At 51.5% G+C, this 11,639-nt stretch overlaps 1 protein-coding gene across 1 annotated transcript in view; it reads left to right on the top strand.

Annotated features, from left to right (window-relative positions):
* The first annotated feature begins 2,689 nt into the window (after positions 1 to 2,689).
* Positions 2,690 to 11,639, top strand: part of DAP (death associated protein) — a 28,142-nt gene continuing 19,192 nt past the window's right edge. The window contains exon 1 of the mRNA XM_007524311.3: positions 2,690 to 2,837. Within this exon, the coding sequence (XP_007524373.1) occupies positions 2,783 to 2,837 (55 nt within the window). The 5' untranslated portion in view covers positions 2,690 to 2,782. The remainder of the gene's footprint in view (positions 2,838 to 11,639) is intronic.

Raw genomic sequence — 11,639 nt, 5'->3', positions numbered from 1 at the left:
TTTCAGCTTCATCTCTTGAACCAAAGTCTTGATACCCTGGGACCCCACAGGTCCCATTTGATGCTCCATTTCCTTGTTTCATCAGTCATTCCAAAGATGGGTGCCATGTGTACACTAGAATATTTCCGGCAGATCACACTACTACGCGCATTAACACTGTGATGACTAAATTTGGCAAACAGGGTGGGAAGTACTCAGACTCAGTATCAGTTCAGCTGGTGGGAGAATGGTGGCCACTCAGATAGTGACACCCCAGCTGGTGCAAAGGTGGGGGCCAGAGAAAGACTTATCAGCCCAAAGCAGAGCCCCACTAAACAGACAACGCAGGAGTCGGGTGGTAGTGCAGTGCAAGGACCGGTGTAAGGATCCCGGTTCGAGCCCCCGGCTCCCCACCTGCTACACAGGCAGTGAAGCAGGTCTGCAGGTGTCTCTCTTTCTCTCCCCCTCTCTGTCTTCCCCTCCTTTCTCCATTTCTCTCTGTCCTATCCAACAACAACAGCAATAATAGCTACAACAATAAAACAAGGGCAACAAAGGGGAATGAATAAATAAATAATTATTTTTAAAAAGAAAAAAAAAAGGACAGACAATACTTAATGATAAGATAGGCACTGCCTAACTTGGAGCCATAGGTGACCCTGATAAAACGCCTGCAACTTAGGACATAAAATTGAACATCTGGAGGTTGGGAGGTGGGACACCCTGTAGACAGGAGACACTACTATGGCAAGGATCTGGGTTCCCACCTGCAAAGCAGGGGTGCAGGAGTCTCTCTTGCTCACCAGTCTCCTTCTCCCTCTTGATTTCTATCAAAAATGGAAAACCATGGCTGCCAGGAGTGGCTTCAACATGTAGGCACTGAGCCCTGGGGATAACCCTGGTGGCAAAATAAAATAATATTTTTTAAAAAATGGACACCCAGTGAGGTCAAAACTGAGGTCCTTCTGGACTCTGCCTATGACACAGGCCCCTCTTCAGCGACAACTTCTGAACACCCTCTCCAGGCAGCTGGGGAAGGAACCCTTCAGCCACACCCCTTCTCAGGACAAGCCAGTGCCTAATGGCTCGTTCCTCCAGGAACACTTCACTGAGGTTGTCACACATTCACACGACCAGTAGTGCAGGAAACAAGGGAGCTGGGTGAGCTCGATGACAAGCCTCAAAGAAGAGGAAGCCCGGAGTGTCCGGGTCTAAACAGTGAGAGTTAGGTCTAGTCATCTTTAGCCATTTTCCGGGAAAAATAATTGTGCCAATTTATCAGGAGAAAGCGGGCAGGCTCAGCAGAGAAAAATAAAATGACTACACAACACAGTGACACCTCTCTCTCCCTCTCTCCCTCTCTCTCTCTCTCTCTCTCTCTCTCTCTCTCTCACACACACACACACACACACACACACACACACATTATGAGAAACCTCCACGGGGGTGACTGCTGAGGTCAAGGAGAGGAGGACTCCACTGTCCAGCTCAGCTCAGCTCAGCTCTGCCTGGGGTTGGGGTCCCATTCAATCAGGTTCTTTCTGGGTCCCCTCAGAGCCCAAAGAATGTAACAGGGTGGCTGCACTCAGGCAGGCGGTGGCACATAGTTCAAGCTGCCAGCCTTGGTCCAGTGTGTGCCGCTCTTAGCTGTGGGTCCCTATCAGTCCCACCCCAGAAGGTAGGTATAGAAGGCTGCACAATGTTTTGGCACTGCTAAACTTATTTTTCCATTTGTTTTTCATGACTAATATCTTCATGACAAGACTGTAAGATTACAGAATATAACTCCTCACCACATCCACAACCAAAATTCTGTGCCCCCACCTTCCCGTCGCCCAAAGATAACTCGCAAAGGGAGAAAGTCTGCTTACTTCTAGTGTTTGTTTGTTTGTGTGTGTGTTGCAAGTCCATGTGTGTCAGTTCTCTAGATTCCACATTTGAGCGCAGCCATCTGGTAGCTGACTTTCCTCTCTTTACTCACACCCCCACTTCCATCTGTTTTGTCTCAAAGGACACAAAACCATCTTTTTTGATCACAGAGTAATATTTCATGGAGCAACTATCCCATAACTTCTGTATCCAGTCATCTGCCAGTGGGAGTTTAGGTTGTTTTCGCTCTTCAGCTATTGTGCAAACTGCAGGTTGCAGGGATCATAAGGCAACTCCATTTTTCTTTATTTAAGGACAACATCCAGTCTTCCAAAGGGGCTGCCCCCATTTGCATTCTCACCAGCAGATGCACTGCTGAGTTGAAACTGTCTGCTGGGCATGTACCACAGGGACCACCCCCCATCTCTACTAAAATTGGCTTGAGGTGTTAAATGACAGGTGTGCGGTGACGTTGTCCAGGAGCGAGGCTGAGCTCAGTGCTGACCTGGGGCTTGCAGCGGGGGGGGGCACCTGGTCGACCCCGCCACACCAGATGCATTGCACCAGCCCCCCAGCTCTCCCCTGCAGCCTCCCCGATGTACCATAAGGGTTTTCAGAGCTGGATGGGGCTGTCACCTCCGGCCACCCCTTCTCCTCCTCCTCCAGGTCCCTTCCATTCCAGCCCCTGGGTCCCAGTCCAGAGACGCCTTTCCACGTGGCGCTCCGGGGCGCATATGCGCAGTCTGCTGGCAGCCCGGAGGGCGTGACGCTATAGCCAGGCGTGGTGGCGTCACACGCGGCGCTGGTGGGCGTAGCCGCGCCACGTCTGCACTGGAGGCCACGCCCCCTCCCGCGGCCACGCCCCCTGTCTGCCCCCGGAGCGCCCAGGGCAGGTCCCCGCCGCTCGCCGGACACCCGCACCGCCGGCCGCACCATGTCGTCGCCTCCCGAGGGGAAGCTGGAGACCAAAGCCGGACACCCGCCCGCCGGTACAGACACACATGGTCCCCCGGAGGGTCCCCGGGCGGGCTGCACCCTGGGGCGGGGGAGGGACAGGCCACCTGCGACATGGCCGCGCCGGGGCGGGGGGGGGGGGGGTCCGTGCAGCCTGGGCGGGTGCAGCGTCGCTCACGACCGAGCCGGGGCGGGCCAGCTGCACTGGAGCAAACTCAGCTGCTCGACCCCGCGGCCCACCCACCCCCCGAAAAGTTAAGGTGCTGCCTGTTGCAAATGCACGGAGGCTTTTTGCAAAAGCAGGAAACGGAGCTGACCGAGCCCGGGTGTCTTAACTGCGTGCATGATTCCTTACCAGCTGGCAGTTCCCAGACGCGGACATGACAGTGACCCTAAGGGCCCCCCTTTTGACTTGTCTCCCCCCACACACACACTTTCTTAGCCAGCTGGCAAAGAATCACACAGGCTTCCCAAGGGGCTTCTTCTGCTCGGGGTGTTTTGGCTCCCCCACTCCAGTCCCAGTCCTAAACTTTTGAATTAAGAAAGTGAAATCCAGGAACAAGTCGTATTTTGCAGAAAATCAGTGTCTAAGCAGGCTTTCTGACCCTGCCTCCCCTGCCGGGCACCCCCTTTCCGAGCCCCTCTCCCCTCCCTGTTTGCTCTCCTTTCTCTGGCCAAGAGTGTCTACGTGCCCTGTGCCCCTCTGTCCGGGCCCTCCGGACATATGGAAAGAATAGGGGAGAGAGGAGGCCAGAAGCTCCTCCAGGCAGCCAGTGACCCCAGCGAGGAAGGGTCAGACTCACACACATGCCATAAGCCCCATTCTGCTGTGTTTTGTTTGTTTTAATTTTTATTTATAAAAAGGAAACACAATAACCATAGGATAAGACCGGTTCAGCTCCACACAAGTCCCACCACCAGAACTCCATATCCCGTCCCCTCCCCTGATAACTTTCCTATTCTTTAGGAAAAGGTCTGGCTTCTCTAATTGCTTCCCTGCTGAACATGGGCCTTGCAGATAGATCCACACTCCCAGTGTCTCTCTCTTTCCCTAGTGGGGCAGAGCTCTGAGGAAGCAGGGCTTCAGGACACATTGGTGAGGTTGTCTGCCCAGGGAAGTCAGGTTGGCATCATGGTAGCATCTGGAACCTGGTGGCGGAGATTCCCAGGTTGAAAGCAGCTTCCTTCCAGACCTCACACCAGGTGTTGTCTCCAAGCTGCCATCTTGGCTCTGCCTCTGTTTGTTTTGTAACCAGAACTTGTTTTGCTCTGGCTCTTGGTCCTGTTAGGAATTGAACGTGGGACCTCTTGCATAACTTCCGTCATTTCGTAACAAGCTGTAGCCAAGGCTGCCTGCATTGGGAGCACAGTTTTCCCTTCCTGTTCTTTTCAGCATTCCTGGGGAGTCTCTTCTCTCCATCCCTGTCTTGGGCTTTTTTTTCAATGCCACCAGATTTATCTCTGGTACCCTATACTTTCATGGTTTCCCCCACTCCTGGCCTATCTGCCTTTCTTCTTTCAAGTTCATTTAGAAGGTGGATGATAGAGAGAAAGAATGTGAGACACCATAACACTGTTCCATCACTCATGAAGCTTCTCCTCTGCAAATATTTCCACATGATAGATGGGTCCTTGTTGTGGGTGATGGTGCACCTGCTTGCACAAACACAGTACGCGAGGACTCGAGTTCAAGACCTTAGTCCCCACTCGCAGGGGGGTAACTTTATAAGCAGTGAAGCAGTGCCGCAGGTGTCTCTGTCTCTCTATCTTCTCTTCCCTCTCAATTTCTCTTCTCTCTGTCATATATATATATTTTTATGGGGGAGGGAGATAGCATAATGGTTATGCAAAGAGACTTATGCCTCGGGCTTCAAGGCCCCAGGCACCACCATAAACCAGACTCAAAAATCCATTCACAAAAAAATACAAACATAAATAAAATGCTTTGGGGCCAGCAAAATAGCTGGGCTTGGACAGTGAGCTGCTTTGCACACGCATGATCCAGATTCGAGCCCGGCCCCCGTGGCTTTGAAGGGAGCTTCAGGGCTGTGGTCTCTTTTATTCTGTGTCTCTGCTTCCCTACCTCTTTGTCTCTTTAAAAAAAAAATTTTTTTTTTTTGAAAAGTGTGTCTGTTGGCATGGTACCAAATGCATGCAGTTAAATTGCATGTACCGATTAAATTGCACCTGGAGACATCTCCACATGGAGATGTTTTGGGGGCAGAGGTGGAGGCACCGTGTTGGGAGGAGTTGAATGAAGGAGTCTGCTGTTCTTTTTTTTTTTAATATTTATTTATTTATTCCCTTTTGTTGCCCTTGTTGTTTTATTGTTGTTGTAGTTATTACTGTTCTTGTTATTGGTGATGTTGTTGTTGGATAGGACAGAGAGAAATGGAGAGAGGAGGGGAAGACAGAGAGGGGAAGAGAAAGATAGACACCTGCAGACCTGCTTCACTGCCTGTGAAGCGACTTCCCTGTAGGCGGGAAGCCGGGGACTCGAACTGGAATCCTTATTGTTGTTAAAATTTGTAGGCTCTTGCCAGCCGGGTTGGCTTCGCAGTGGTGAACAGAGACACGGAGACAACGGCTGGGCAGGGAAGCTGTATTTCTTTATTCAGGAACAACGATTCATAAACTAAGACAAACTAATCACCAAACAGAACTCTGCTGTCTCTTGCGGTGGCGCAAGCACTCTTTCTTTTACTCTGGAACTCAGAAACCCAGGAACTCTGTCTCTCTGGCACTCTCTCTTACTCTGTAACCCTGAAACTCTCGCACTCAGGAACTCAGGAACTCTGACACTCTCGAACTCAGGAACCCTCTCCCGGGGTTCCTTGGGGCGGGGCCAAGCAGGCCCGTGAAATTAACAGGACTCATCCAATTCTCTTGGCGGGGGAGGGCTAGAACAAACCAATGTAAAGCATACGACACCTTATGCTGGTCCTTGCACTTTGTGCTACCTGCGCTACCGCCCGACTCCCAAGGAGTCTGCTGTTCTTTGGGTAGTCTGCACTCTGCACTCTGTTCTGTGAACTCCAGATCTATCCCAGGATTCCAGGGGTTTCTTAGCGAGGAGGTGGGGAACGGAGCAGCTGAAGTGAGACTTGTCACTATTGGGCTGGGCTTCACGGACTGGGAAGAGCCCAAGGCCAGGCCTGATGGGCTCGGGACAGTGGCCGGGTGGGGCTGCCTCGTCTGTGACTCAAGGGCCAGGAGGAGGTTGGCACCCAGGAAATGGGCCCCGGGGTAGTGAGTGAGTTACAGGGTTGAGCTACTGGCTAGCTCAAGGCTGGAATTGCTGAGAGTTGTCACTGTCTCTCTCTTATTTTCCAAGACCCCTCACACCTGGCATCCTGCACAGGGGCAGGAAGGGGGTGGCTCTGAGGAGTCCTCTGTGGTTTCTGATACCTCACCTTGCAGCTGTGGTCCTTGGAGAGAGGGTTCCCCAGCCCACACGCCAGAGGGGACCCCGGGTGTGAGAGCTGCAGGCGTTCTTGTTTGGCAGGGACAGCGAATTCTGCAAAGTACATATTTTGCTTTTCTTAAGAAAAGAAAAGGCAGCCCCCCCCCCCCCAAGCCCTTCACCAGAGCCCAGTTCAGGAGTCCCTGGGGACCGCTAGCGTTGCAGGAAACTTGGCCTGGGTGTGTCATATTGTACCAAAGCAAAGGACTCTGGAGAAGCAGGGAAAGGGACTGGATGAAGGGACATGGGGGTCCTGTTGTGTCTGCTAGACACCAGTCTAGGGGAGATGAGAGGCTGGGCCTGTGTGTTGAAGACTAGTCTGGTGGTCTGGGAGGTGGCACAGTGGATAAAGCATCGGACTCTCAAGCAGGAGGTCCTGAGTTCAATCCCCGGCAGCACATGTACCAGAATGATGTCTGGCTCTTTCTCTCTCTTCCTATGTTTCTCACTAATAAATAAATAAGATATTTAAAAAATAAATAAATAAAAAATAAAGACTAGACTGGGGAGTCAGCGGTAGCTCAGCAGGTTAAATGCAGGTGGTGCAAAGCGCAAGGATTGGCATAAGGATACCGGTTCGAGCCCCCGGCTCCCCACCTGCAGGGGAGTTGCTTCACAGGTGGTGAAGCAGGTCTGCAGGTGTCTGTCTTTCTCTCCTCCTCTGTCTTCCTCTCCTCTCTCCATTTCTCTCTGTCCTATTCAACAACAACAATATCAATAACAACAACAATAATGATAACTACAGCAATAAAACAACAAGGGCAACAAAAGGGAATAAATAAATATAAAAATAAATAAATAAGTAAATAAAGACTAGACTGGATTGTAAGCTATCAACTCCCCCAGTAAAATGGGGAAGGAAAAAAAAAGCTCCCACCACTCTTTCTCTCTCTCCTGGTTGTTTGTTTGTTTGTTTAATCACTGCTGGTCCCCAGGGACTCCATGTTCTCTGTCACTGTGCTTCTGCTCCTGTCTGCAACGTCCTCAATCCATGGGTCCTGGGTCAGGGTCCCCAGAGCCACTGTCACCTGTCACTACTTCCCCCACAGCGTGGTGACTCGTGGGGTCTGTCCACTTCTGGGCTGTCACCAAGATGTACTAGTGGTACCGGCAGGGAGCTCAGCCACTTGGTAGTAGACATTGTAACGGACCCACCCAGGCCAGCATGGCCCAGCCTGGTGTAGGAGGAGCAGTCCTGCCCCTCCAGCTCTCCATGGCTGAGCAGCCTGTGGAGAAAAAGCAGAGTGGCCAGAGGAAGCCAAGCAGAGGTTCAGTCCTCTGTACCTCCTGGGAGAGACCTGGGGAAACTGAGTCACTCCCCCAATGGCGCACACACCTCCGTCAGTAGCACGTTGGGCTAAAGACAGCCGATGTTGGGGCAGTGTGGGAGAGGGCACAGAACATGGAATGCCTGAAACTGTGAGTTCAAATCCCAGCACTGCAGATGTCAGAGTGATACTCTGATTCTGTCTCTCGTTAACAAGTAAGTAGATAAACTTAAAAACTAATAATAATGGGCTGGGCGGTAGCGCAGCGGGTTAAGCACACATAGCCCAAAGGGCAAGGATGTCCGTAAGGATCCCAGTTCGAGCCCCCAGCTCCCTGCCTGCAAGGGGGGGGCGGGTCACTTCACAAGCAGTAAAGCAGGTCTGCAGGTGTCTGTCTTTCTCTTCCCCTCTCTGTTTTTCCCCTCTCTGTTTTCCACTCCCCTCTGGATTTCTCTCTGTCCTATCCAACAACAGTAATAACAACAAGGGCAACAAAATGGAGAAAATAGCCTCCAGGAACAATGGACTCGTAGTGCAGGTACTAAGCCTCAGTGATAACCCTAGAGACAAAAAGAAATAATAATAATAATAATGTCAGGTGGGGGTCAGGCTGGGGTGCACCTGGTTGAGTGCATACATTACCATGCACACATGTGCAAACACCCCTCCCCACCTGCAGGAGGGACGCTTCACAAGTGGTGAAGCACGTCTGCAGGTGTCTCATTCCTTCCATCTCTCTCTACCTCTTCTCAATTTCTCTCTCTTATTAAATAAAAATAGAAGAATAAAAAGGGGAAATGACTGCTGAAGCAGTAGATTCATAATGCAGGCACCAAGCCCCAGCGATAACCCTGGTGGTTATAAAAAATAAAAATAGGGAGTCGGGCGGTGGCGCAGTGGGTTAAGTGCACGTGGCGCAAAGCACAAGGATCCGCGTAAGGATCCTGGTTCGAGCCCCCGGCTCCCCATCTGCAGGGGAGTCGCTTCACAGGCGGTGAAGCAGGTCTGCAGGTGTCTGTCTTTCTCTCCCCCTCTCTGTCTTCCCCTCCTCTCTCCATTTCTCTCTGTCCTATCCAACAATGACGACATCAATAACAACAACAATAACTACAAGAACAATAAAAAGACAACAAGGGCAACAAAAGGGAAAATAAATAAAAATTTAAAAAACTAAAATAATTAAAAATAACGTGAGGCCAGGTGGTGGTACCCCCAGTTAGAGCCCCTACGTCATCTTGCATGAGGATTCTGGTTCAGACCCCAATTCCCACCTGCAGGGAGGAAGCTTCACAGGCGGTGAAGCAGGGCTGCAGGTGTCTCTCAGCCTCTCTCCCTTTCTGTTTCTCTCAGTCTCTATCAGAAAGGGGGAAAAAAACAACTGCAGGGGAGTCGCTTCACAGGCGGTAAAGCAGGTCTGCAGGTGTCTGTCTTTCTCTCCCCCTCTCTGTCTTCCCCTCCTCTCTCCGTTTCTTTCTATCCTATCCCAACAACAACGCCATTAATAACAACAATAATAACTACAACAATGAAAAGCAACAAGGGCAACAAAAGGGAATAAATAAATAATTTTTGCTTTTTTAAAAAAAAGGCCACCTGGAGCAGTGGGATCATCATGCAGGCACCAAGCCCCAGAAATAACCGTACTGACAGAAATAAATAAGTGATGATGCTGGGGACCGGGGAGCAGTCAGAGGGCACGCTTGTGAACAGAAGTGGGGTTTGTCAGGCTGACGGAAGAGCCCCTGGAGACTCCGTGGGGGTCCTCTGCTCCCTGCACCCCTGACTCCCTCAGAGACAGGCCTATAGTCAGACAAGCATCATGAAGAGTGACGATAAGACAACATGAGAAGAAATTAGTAGTGGGCATAATCTTCGTATGCATGGAAGAGAGAGAAGAAAAAAAAAACAAAAGCAAAGTAACTTTCCATGTGTCCTGTGTGAGCCTAACTGGAGCAGAGGAGACTGGGAAGAAGCAAAGCCCAGCTCAGTTAGGGAGACACATAAGAGAAAGCCATGCAGGGTTCATTCCGACAGAGAGATTACAGGGAGCCAGGGCTGCGGAGAAAGCACAGTGGTGCTGCCAAAGACTCTCATGCCTGGGACTCTGAGCTCCCAGGTTCTATCCCTAGCACCACCACAGCCACAGCTGAGTCGTGTTCTGGTCTATCACTATTTCTTCTTTGTCTTTCTCTCTGAATCTCTCTCATTAAAAGAAATGAAATATTAAAAAAAAAAAAAAAAGACAAAAGAGCCACCTTTCAGAGAGAGATTGGCATGTAAATGTTGGTTTTTCTCCTCTCTCTCTCTCTCTCTCTCTCTCTCTCTCTCTCTCCCTTGCTAGCTAGTATTGGCACCTGGGAAATCCTGCCACTCCTAGTGGGCTGTTTCATTTTCTCTTTTACTTCTCTCTGTTATTTTCCAGATGGAGGGGGAGAGAAAGATAGATAGTAGACAGACAGACAGACAGGAAAGCGGGAGACAGAGACCACAGCAATTCTGCACCACCCTCGAAGCTTCCTCTGTGCGTTCTCTCCCATGTGGTAGCGGGGTCCCCAGCCTGGGTCCTCGTGAAGACATAGCTCTAACAGGTGAACTATCTTCTGGTGCTGGAAGCATCATTCTTCAAAGGTCACCCCCACCCCCACCCCCATCTTCAGAATGGCTGCCTTGAACTTGACCTTTGGCCAAGAACTTTTTTCATGAGAGAGAGTTCCTCCCCTGATGCTGCTAAAGACGCAAGGCCCTGGCTCAGCTGCGACTCCGCCAGTGCTGTAGCGGGGCCTTACAGCCCAGGTCACCACTGCAACAGAGAGCCTGACAGCTCTGGGTGGCCAAGATGTCTTCCTGCCCTGCCTGGACAGGAGCATTCTGCAAGGAACGGCCTGGCGTCCAAGGCCCCTCCCCTGCACAGCAGCCAGCCGGACACATGCACACGCACACACATGCACACACACGCACACACCCGCAGGGTCTGGCCTCTGTGGAGGGGGCATTGAGGGGACATGCATTTCACAGAAGAGCTCAGTGACCTACAGCAACGCAGCTGTATCATCTGATTGCCCCAGAGAGGATGGGTCTCCCTGAGCTGCCAACTAAGTGTCTGCAGAACTGCTTTTTTGGCCAAGACTCCAGGAAGAACCCACTCCTGGGCCTTTTCCTAGGTCCATCTGGAGGTTGCTCACACACCTTGGCTTGTGGTGCCTTCCTCCTCCTCTTCAGTGCTTTTAAATCCAGGCATAGCTGGTCAGGTCTTGCCTTCACCGCACACCTGGCCCTGATTCTTGTCTCCTCTTCCTCATCTTGGGGTCCTCGTGGTTACAGCACACCCACCTGGGGCTAAATAGTAGCCTCTGTGGCCACATGGCCTAGCTCATTTCTGCATTTCACAGATGGGGGAGCAAATGGTGGTGCACCTGGCTGAGCGCATGTTACTGTGTTCAAGGGCCAAGTTCAAACCCCTGTCCCCACCTGCAGGGGGAAAGCAGTACTGCGGGTGTCTCTCTCCCTCCCTCTCTGTGGTCCCCTACCCTCTCTATTTCTGGCTACCTACCCCAAAAACAAATTTCATAGACAGGCCCGTGGACATCCGGAAGATGGGGAAAAGCAGCCTGCCATGCCCCTGGACCATGGCTGGCACCCAGCTCCATGCCCCCACCCAGCTGTAAGGAAGGCCAGAGACAGAGCCTGAGCACTTGTTCAGCCTAAACTAGCCCCTCCTGCCCAGTGGCACAGACCCCACGGTCCCATAGACATGCATTCACACCTGGAGACACTCCCAGAGCCATGTGACACACACAGAGACAAACATGTAGACGCCAAGAACCCCAGTCACCTGCCTTCATCCCTTAAGCCTGGAAGAGGAAGCTTGTTTCTGTTTTTAATTTTTTTTATTTGTCATTGGATAGAGACAGAAAGAAATTGAGAGAGAAGGGGGAGATAGATAGGAAGAGAGACAGACACCTGCAGACCTGCTTCACCACCTGTGAAGTGACTCCCCTGCAGGTGGGGAGCCGGGGGCTTGAACCGGGATCCTAACCTGTCCTTGCGCTTTGCGCCACGTGCGCTTAACCCACTGCGCTACCGCCCAACTCCCTTTTTGTTTTTTG

Source organism: Erinaceus europaeus, chromosome 5 (assembly GCF_950295315.1).
Source record: "Erinaceus europaeus chromosome 5, mEriEur2.1, whole genome shotgun sequence".
Lineage (NCBI taxonomy): Eukaryota > Metazoa > Chordata > Mammalia > Eulipotyphla > Erinaceidae > Erinaceus > Erinaceus europaeus.
The sequence above is the reverse complement of the archived record's forward strand: the minus strand, read 5'-3'. Positions and strand labels throughout refer to the sequence as shown.